The following is a 9,363-nucleotide window of genomic DNA, read 5'->3' on the forward strand; positions in this document are numbered from 1 at the left end:
GGATGTTCCAGCCATGCAACCCTATGGAGCAGTTAATGCCTCTAAATAATAGGCTACATCCAATAATTTACTTGGATGATTGCTGCAAATGTCAATTCGTTTAATGCAAATGATTAAATGTTCCTTCAAGCAATTTTGATTAATGTAGTAGTAACAACAAATAGAATTCACATCATGTATGTTTTTTTCAGTGTTCGCAGGGTTTATGACACCTGTACCACAGCAATCTATGGTGAGGTGCAACAAAGCTCCGGGGAAACGGTCGTTTCTGTTGTTCATCATGCTAATACAGGATAGAAGACTTGCAATTGTTCGCTCCATTTGGTAACAACGATGTACTGATTTCCATTCGAGTTGTGTGTTCAAGGTTTAAATGCAACTGTTGCCTTCAAGTTAATCCCATCGGTGTTTTGTTAATGTGCATATCGATGGATTTAAGCTGCAAGCAACAAATCTCAATGGTTTTCTCTTTGGAATTAGCGGACAAGTGATGGTGATAGAGTTCGGAAAGAATTCTGCCACTTACCTATTGATAGAATAAGTTCACTGACTCGTTTTCTTATGTAAAAATTTGCTACGAAAAGAGCATTAACTACTGGGTTCGGAAATCGTCCTTTAAATTCTGTGTTGCTTTGAGATAGTTAGTTAGCTGCTGGTTGTCAGATTCTAATTCTGTGGTCCGACAGGAATTGAGAGATATCCCCATATCCCAGGTTCGTTCCACCTTCAAAATGCTGGAGGAACTCGGAATGCCTGGCATAATCTATTCTAACTGTCGCTTTCAATTTAATTGTGTTAAAGTTCCTCTCTTCTTATGCCCCTGAAAATGACACAAAACTGTAGAGTTTATTCTTCTATTCTCTGAGGAATGCGGGGCGTCCCTAAAAATAGGATAACAACGCTCATGGCTTAAATACTTGATCTAAAACGCATTATTCTGCTAATAGCTCTTCATGTCCCAAACCTATATACTTCAGAATTTGCTATGTTCGTTGGTTTGACTATTATTAAGACCGAAGAATTGTTTTCCCTGTTCTGCCTTATCTGTGAGACGAATAAAATTAAAACATTCACTTCGAGATGGTCTGCTTAATTCATATAAACACAGCGTTATGGGCACTGTTGCATGTTGTGGGCGATCATGGCATTATCTATCTATCTCATGATTATACTTCGCAATTTTTCTACAGAAGTGGTTGCCATTGCTTTCTCCTGGGCAGTATCTTTTTAAGTCGGTTGAACACAGCCATTGTCAATACTCTTCAGAGATTGTCTGCCTGTGGTCAGTGGTCGCATAACCAGGCCTTCTGCTATGCAACAATTGCTCATACGACTATCCATTGCCTGCTCGCCTGCTTAACGTGACATTAATCGCGGGGCTAAGCAGCTGCGACACATTACCTTAAGGTGACCTGCAGGCTAGCGGTGGTACGAAACGCCTTACATCTCCTTAGGTAGGGACGGATCTTCACCCCGCAACACGCTATGTACATTAAATGGGATAAGATACCTGTGGTTACGTGTAAGTATAGTTCCCCATATTGACTTAAGGTTGGCAGAATTTATAGTGAACTACACTCGGCACCAGCTGAATCCAATTGATTCACTTTTAATTATTCACAACACGCAATAAGCAGTCTGCTCGATTCAATACCTCTCTCAATTTTCCTTATGAATATCTTCAGTAAAGTGACTGATTAGCGAGCTGCTGGAAAATAAGCTTTCCAAAATCTTTCCAAGCTCTTTACATCGGGTTGGCACTGAGTTTTCTGCAAATATACAGATAAGGGGCTTGGACTTCATTGTACTTCCTTGACAAACCAACAGATCCATTAATAATTGCTCGTATTTTTTTTCATCATCTCTTGCTTTCAAAAATCTCGGACACACCATATTTAATAATGGAGCGAGTTTGCGTATTTTAAATATCGCGTGCAACTGAAGGGACAAGAGGAGAATTACTTCATCTAAAATATATTGGCGTTTTACACAACTCGAAACCAAATGCTTATCTGGCTAACAACTTGAAATTAATTTGACATAGGAAAAAGTTGGCAACTTGTGATTGGTGTCAATGTGCCATTCTGTTTCAACTGATTTGCATAAATAGGGAACACGCAGTGCCAGCTCGTCACAGGATTCATAAGCGAGCTGAAAAGTTGAGACGCCGCTTAACCGCTGCACCTTGTGTGAGCTTCACTCAATTAATTACAATGTCTTGCTGGGTTCGTGTGGTCAGTACGCTGGTGTTCACTGCAATTTGTGAGTATTTTCTATGGATATTATGTTGAATCTCGAATACTATTCAGTGATATTCTTCTCGCACTTCCGGTATTACTCGAGTATTAACCTGGGCACATTGTTCTTTCCCTCTGAATGTTTCCAGATATCAACGCAGAAGTTGCAATGAATCAACCACCTTCGAAATCCACATCACCGGGGCAGAACGTCCAAATACCCTGCACGTTGTCTGGAACATCTTTAGGAAGTAGCAGAGTTTCCTGGTACCAGCAGATTCCCGGAAAAGTTCCTCGGTATCTGTTCTGGTATTATTCGGGGAGCAGTATTAGCAGAGGCTCCGGAGTTCCGAACCGTTTCGGCGGCTCAATATCCGGCGACACGGCAACATTGACAATATCGAGCGCCCAGTCGGAGGATGCGGCAGACTATTACTGTGCTGTTTGGAAAGATGCTTTAATCTTCGGCAAAGGAACGAGACTGGGAGTTGGCAGTAAGTAAAATATCAAATCAATGCGCTTGTCCATTTGGTACTTACGTGAACAATAATTAAAACTGTGTCGTCTAAGGGTGGCTTCGAAACAACTGGTGGCTCTTTTCAAATATCCAGCCACAAGTAACGATCCTTTGATAATTTAATTGAACTCGCGCGGTCGAACCGCCAAATGCCGCTCTGTTGTTTCTTTAGTTTGAGCTGGCTTTGTAGAAGCCGAAATGCTAATTGAACAATTATTTCGATCGTTAGTATATAAGTATAATCCTGAATTTGATTGCATCAGTTGGTGGATGCACCTTTGCTGATGGCACCATTTTGGGCTGATGCCCGTCAGAACCCTTAACCTAAAAGTACAAAAATACAACTGCAGATGCTGTGGATCAAAGAATACGTACATAACGCTGAAGGAACTAAGCAGGTCAGGCAGCATCCGTGAGAAAAGAGTAGCCAACGTTTCGGGCCAAGACCCTTCACGTTGGCTACTCTTTTCTCACGGATGCTGCCTGACCTGCTGAGTTCTTCCAGTCTCGTGTACGTATTCTTAGAACCCTTAACCTATCTGCTAGCTATTGACCACTGGACATTGGGGGATTCTTTAACAATCACAAACTTGCATAGACGAAGAAAGATAGATGGTAAAGGCGATTGGTTCCAATGCAATAAGCTATAATCTTTCTGAAATTGTCCGCAGTATCTGGTTATCTCCGACACACTGAAAATATGATTTTTAAATCATTCGCCACTTTGCTCAAGTTGTTCGTGTGACTCCTTACATTTTTCGAATAAATACCAAAACTGGTACCATATTTCCCATCAGAGACATGGATGATGCTGAACACGGCAGTTAATGCAAAGTCTTGAGGTGCCCAAAGAAACAGAATATCAAAAACAACGGATCAATTAGTCCATCAATTATAGGGAAACTCATTGAGATGTCACTGAGACGACTAACTGCTAGATTAATCATTGTCCTATTTTATATTTTTTTTCATCGCCAGTTTGAGTCATTAAATTTTTACATTAATCCGCCAAGGTATTTTAAAATCAACCTTCAGTGTTTTGCTGTAGAGAGTTAAATTTGAATCAGAACGAAATCTGAAACAAACTTGCACCATTTAAGATCAGAACGGGCTTCTAAGAGTGGCTCGCAGATATTAGAATGGAAATTCTCAATCTTTATTGCTTTTGGTATGCTGGCCTTTATAAATCAGAGCACTGAGTATAGGAGCTGGGATGTAATGTTAAAGTTGCACAAGGCATTGGAGTGGCCAAAATTGGAGTATTGTGTACAGTTCTGGTCACCGAATTATAGGAAAGATGTCAACAAAATAGAGTACAGAGGAGATTTACTAGAATGTTACCTGGGTTTCAGACCCTAAGTTACAAAGAAAGGTTAAACAAGTTAGGTTCTTTGGAGCGTAGAAGGTTGAGGGAGGACTTGATAGAGGTATTTAAAATTATGAGAGGGATAGATAGAGTTGACGTGGATAGAATTTTTCCATTGAGTGTAGGGGAGATTCGAACAAGAGGACATAATTTGAGAGTTAAGAGGGAAAAGTTTCGGGGTAACACGAGGGGCAACTTCTTTACTCAGAGAGTGGTAGTTGTGTGGAACGAGCTTCCAGTAGAAGTAGTAGAGGCAGGTTCGATTTTGTCATTTTTAAAAAATTGTATAGGTATATGGACAGGAAAGGATTGGTGGGTTATGGGCTGAGTGCGGGTAGATGGCCTGTTTACGTGCTGTAATTGTTATATGGTTATTAGCAGACACCCTTTAGTATTTTATGTTTTTAACTGTTGGTATTATTTCTCTCATACTTTGGAATGTCAATATGTGCTGTTACGTACCCCGTAACTGGGTGTCTAACCAGCAGAGAAAGAAGTATCCGTTGGAGTCTGGTGGTACTATTTTTAACAGTGTTTATTAGTAAAATACACAAATCAATATCAATAATGCAAATATATAGATAATACACGTAATAAACCTAAAAATGTGGGTTTAATAATAATCAACAATAAACAAGCTATCGATGTCTAGGGGAAAATAGGTTGTCATATGTGAATATAAAGTTCAGTTCAGTTCATACGTGCTGAGGTAGATGTTGGTTGTTGTGTTGTAATTGTTGGAGAGAGAGGGAGAGAGAGAGAGAGAGAGAGAGAGAGAGAGAGAGAGAGAGAGAGAGAGAGAGAGAGAGAGAGAGAGAGAGAGAGAGAGAGAGAGAGAGAGGAGAGCAGTAACAGCTACAGGCAGGCAAACCTTCCTTTACGTTCTTGATCCGTCGATGTGTTGTGGCCATTCAGGTATGACCCCTCTGTCCTTCAGCTAGACCGTTCTTCTGTGGTGGACTCGTCACCCAGACAAGGGCGGGCACACACACAAGCCCCCACCGGCCGTGCTATAACACTGTGAGTAAAACTGACCGATTCTTTGTTCGGTCTCCGATGCCCCACACCTTCACGTGGGTTCCAACACTCAAGCAGTGCTCTTTAGTGTGTCTCCTGGTGTGTCTGAGGGGTGTCTCCCCAGACCTCACTTTTATCCCTACTCAGGGGGTCTCAGGTGTCAATCAGTTTTGAATGGCTTTGTCCATCAAACCAGTCCACTGCGGCTGTCCACTGACGAATTTAAATGAGCAGAATAGTATAAGGTAAACAATCCTCTCAGAAGCCATAAGTCTTTCAGAAGTTATAATATGGTGAATCAACAAGCCTCTCTCCCCCTGCTTTATCCCTCTCTTATTTGTAGCAGATGTTCCATTTCCAGCATGTTTTCTCTTACATCTCTCTCTTTCATTAGCAGCATAGAAACAGTAACGGTTTGTGATTCTCCCGGGGGGGGGGGGGGGGGACATGGGCAACTCTGCACCCTTCTGCCCATCAGAGCTGTTCATCCTTCGTAACAGTGCAAACATGACAGACAGACTTTTCTGCCAATTGTCATACTGAAACTTGGCAATTTAAAATCGTGATGCAGTTGGGTCACCATGTGGAAATCAATTTCCAAGAGGGCCACCTTATCGTAGGGTTTGATGACATGCGTGGCTGATTGACCCGGAGAGCAATGTTGGCCAGTGTTTTTTGATAGTTTCAACCATGCCCAGCAGGTCAAAGGGTAGAGGTCAGACTAAGAGTGATCCTTACGCCGTCCAGGTTCGGGGGTTCACCTCAGGGATAACAACCCTGGCAGGTCAAAGTTTGTTACGGAAATAGCAATGAAACATCCCTCTCTATCTGGGTGCGACAGAGATTGAGGATCTTTATTACTGCCCTGAACGACAGCGGCATAACAGGCAGTAAATCAGTGGAATTAATCTATCATTAAAGTTGTTATTACACTAAAAATGGAACCACAGAACAGCGAGCTTTTCAACTTTACTCGAAAAATTACTAAAAAATATGAAAGTAAACCACGTTGAGCCGTAGTTCTGAATCATATTAGATGAACACAGTTGTATTCTCTCTCTTTACCACCTAGGTCGTGAACATTGTAAGAAAGTGGTTTCCTCAGTGATGAGTGTAAGGAGAAAGATCCGCTACACTCCACAAACCAGATTTGAATTAGTTACTTTAAGTGGAAAAATAATATTTCAGAAACAAAGCGTGTAACTTTCAACATGTATGCTAAACTGTCCAAAAGTCATTTACTATACTGTACGGGCAGGCTGTAATTTTATATTGGACCAAGCGAACTCTGTATTCCGATGGCTAAGATGAATTAATTACACTATTCAAGGGGTTCCCAGTCTCGGGTCTACACATCTCTCTGCAAATAGTAGGGGTCCATGACATAAAAAAGGTTGAGAGCCCCGTGTACTAATCCCCGATTTTAAGCAAAACATGTATTAGACTTCTGCCTCTTGTCTTGATGACGGAAGATTTGAATGAAGCGAAGGTGTCTAAGGTAGAAGTAGAAACGGTGGAAGCTTAGGTCCCAATGGAAGCCACAATTAGCAGTCAGGTATAACCTCAGATTTTTATTCAACCTGAATCCAATGGGCAACTACCACAACGTATACAAAGGTTGTTTAAAATAAGAGAAAGTCAACATGATTTGAGAGGAACATGTATATTTCAAAATCAAAGGACAAGAACAAATGTAAAAACAAGTCATTGTATGGAACAGTTGAAGTAAGAATCTAAAAACATGCACCACACTTAACAAGTTTTTTAAAATATTTAACAAGTATTTAATGAACAAATATAAAATACATGATTTTAAATGAATGGGAGTAATATAAATATCTGATATTTGCAACTGGATTTTGTGTAAAAAGATTATGATTTTTTTTTGATGTGATGATTGATTCCAAATATGTTGTTGTGTAAATAAGAGGGGTAGGCGTAATAAGCTGTACCCTTTCGGTCTGTTTTAAAGAATATCTATGTTTTTTGTTGTAATTTTGTCCTATGAAATCATCGTATGAAATCATCGTTGTAAATGATGCTTTTTCTTATGTTTGTACCGACCGAAATAAATTAATTTCATTCATTCATTAAAATGAATGCGGATTAAAACCCGTGCCGAAATCATTCATTTTACCCCACTATACATATTATGCCCCAGTGTCACAAAAAAAAAATATCACGGGAGATTTTAGGTGGTAATTTTTTCACGTCTAATTTAACAGATTGAAATGGAAAAATGGAAAAGATGTATTTGTTCATTAAGATGAAGGAATGCATGAAATACCAAATGCATTTTAAACAAAAGAGATGTTTTAACAGAAACAGTTACTCAACCTATACTGAACTGGCACCTTGTTTTAAACAGATCCTCGGACCCCCGCTGTCACCGTCCTCCGGCCTTCAACAGAAGAAATTACGGGAAAGGGCACAGCGACACTGGTGTGTTTGGTGAGCCGTTTTAATCCGGGAGCTGTGGGCATTGAGTGGACCGTGGACAGACGTACGAAAAGCGATGGCGTTGAGACGAGCCCTGTCCTTCAGGACACGGACAACACGTTCAGTGTGAGCAGTTACCTGACTCTGCCAGCCTCAGAATGGAGCTCACACGAGCGTTACTCCTGCGTGGTTAAACACGAGGCTCAAGCAAACCCGTTTGTAGCAACGATCGAGAGATCCAGCTGTATCTAAAACTATATTTCAATCTTAATAAAGATGAAAAGCTTATTTTATCTGTCTTTTCCTTCATTAAAATGATTTTAAAACATTATTCTTTTGCAGTTCAGTATTTGCGTCCAAAGTCGCAAGTAAGTTTTGCAGTTTTAAAGGCCATTCTATTAAATTAGTATAATTCTTAATTCAAACTCCAAACTTAATTAGTCTCAGTTAAAGGCATTCACAGATGTTCATCAAATGACCGTGGTCTGAAGATTGAATTCTTCGTTCTTGCCAGGCTGCTGATAATTTCGACTACAGCTACCAAATAACATTAATGATCCAATCTGATTTGTAACATGCTTTCATGATTTTTCTTTCGAGTTCCGAATGAAGAAGAAATATATTTTAAATCTCTCTTTAATGATATTGCTCTGATGTAAAAGAAAGACCTATGAAAGCGCACACACGTGTACGCACAGACACACAGCCATCTGTCCTGAAGGAACATATTCAGCTGAGGACGATTGATAAATATAGAAGGGGCGAAATTGGTGGGTCTGGGACGATCCTCATATTGCGTGAAGTGCAGCAGATTTTGCTTCCAGAATAAGAGCGAGTTTATGTGAACGAATGTATACGGTCTATTTTCTACGGCATTTAGATGAAAGGGAGGTAATGTCACTGAAACGTCTAAAAATCTTTGTGAACAGGCAGGTTAAATTCGATCCGAGTCCCGCTTGTTTTCTGTGGAGAGCTGACAGTTGCAGTGTTCGGATAATAGGTTTGGGTATTGCGGACTGAAAAAAAAAGATAACATTCTTCTCTCGATGCATATTTAATCCTTAGTTTCCTTAAAAATTTTATCGATGCCCAAGTAGATTGAGAAACTTGGTAACCACGGTTATTTAAAAAATATTGAAATGTCCGTTCGGTTTGAATGAAATTAAACCGTGGCGTTGAGTCACCAGGGTGTTGTTCTCCATATTCTCCCATTCCTGTGCCTATCTATATTGCTCATGAATATTGCAAAAGAACTCGCACCCAATCCTTTCGCCTGCAGCTCGTTCCATATTCCCACTACGGCCCGAGTAAAGACTTTACCCTCATGCTTCATTAGATTGAGATCGAAAGTCTTTAAGAGATTCAAGGGAGTCGAGACGTAACAGGCGACCGCAGACCAGACATCTGATCAGCCTGCTCCTATTGTTATGTCTTCGTATGTCCACAACTTGAACTTGCTTAAATAGTCATTTTACATTAGATTTTTATTTTAAAAATCACAATTTTAATTTCATTCAAACCGAAGGGGCATTTTAATATTTTTAAAAATAACCGTGGTTACCAAGTTTTTTGTTTCGAATTCCAGTGAAATATATGAACTGGTCATTCCCACCAGAACCCAAATTGAAACTATTACTGCCAGTACTTTCAAGCTACCGAAAGGTATAGATACTGTTATTGACCACTACTGCAGAGAAGCAGGCTCTTCAGCCCATCTAACTAAACTATTACGCGGACCAGTCACCAGGGCGTTGTTCTCCATACTCTACCATTCATGTGCCTATCTA

General features: G+C 40.2%; 1 protein-coding gene across 1 annotated transcript; it reads left to right on the forward strand.

The window, feature by feature from the left end:
• The first annotated feature begins 2,164 nt into the window (after positions 1 to 2,164).
• LOC140732967 (immunoglobulin lambda-1 light chain-like) lies at positions 2,165 to 7,828 on the forward strand. The gene is made up of 3 exons (XM_073055699.1): positions 2,165 to 2,262; positions 2,387 to 2,731; positions 7,506 to 7,828. The coding sequence occupies exons 1-3, from the start codon at positions 2,214 to 2,216 to the stop codon at positions 7,826 to 7,828; spliced, it is 717 nt and encodes a 238-aa protein (XP_072911800.1). The 5' UTR covers positions 2,165 to 2,213.
• Positions 7,829 to 9,363: the final 1,535 nt, after the last annotated feature.

Source organism: Hemitrygon akajei, chromosome 9 (assembly GCF_048418815.1).
Source record: "Hemitrygon akajei chromosome 9, sHemAka1.3, whole genome shotgun sequence".
NCBI lineage: Eukaryota > Metazoa > Chordata > Chondrichthyes > Myliobatiformes > Dasyatidae > Hemitrygon > Hemitrygon akajei.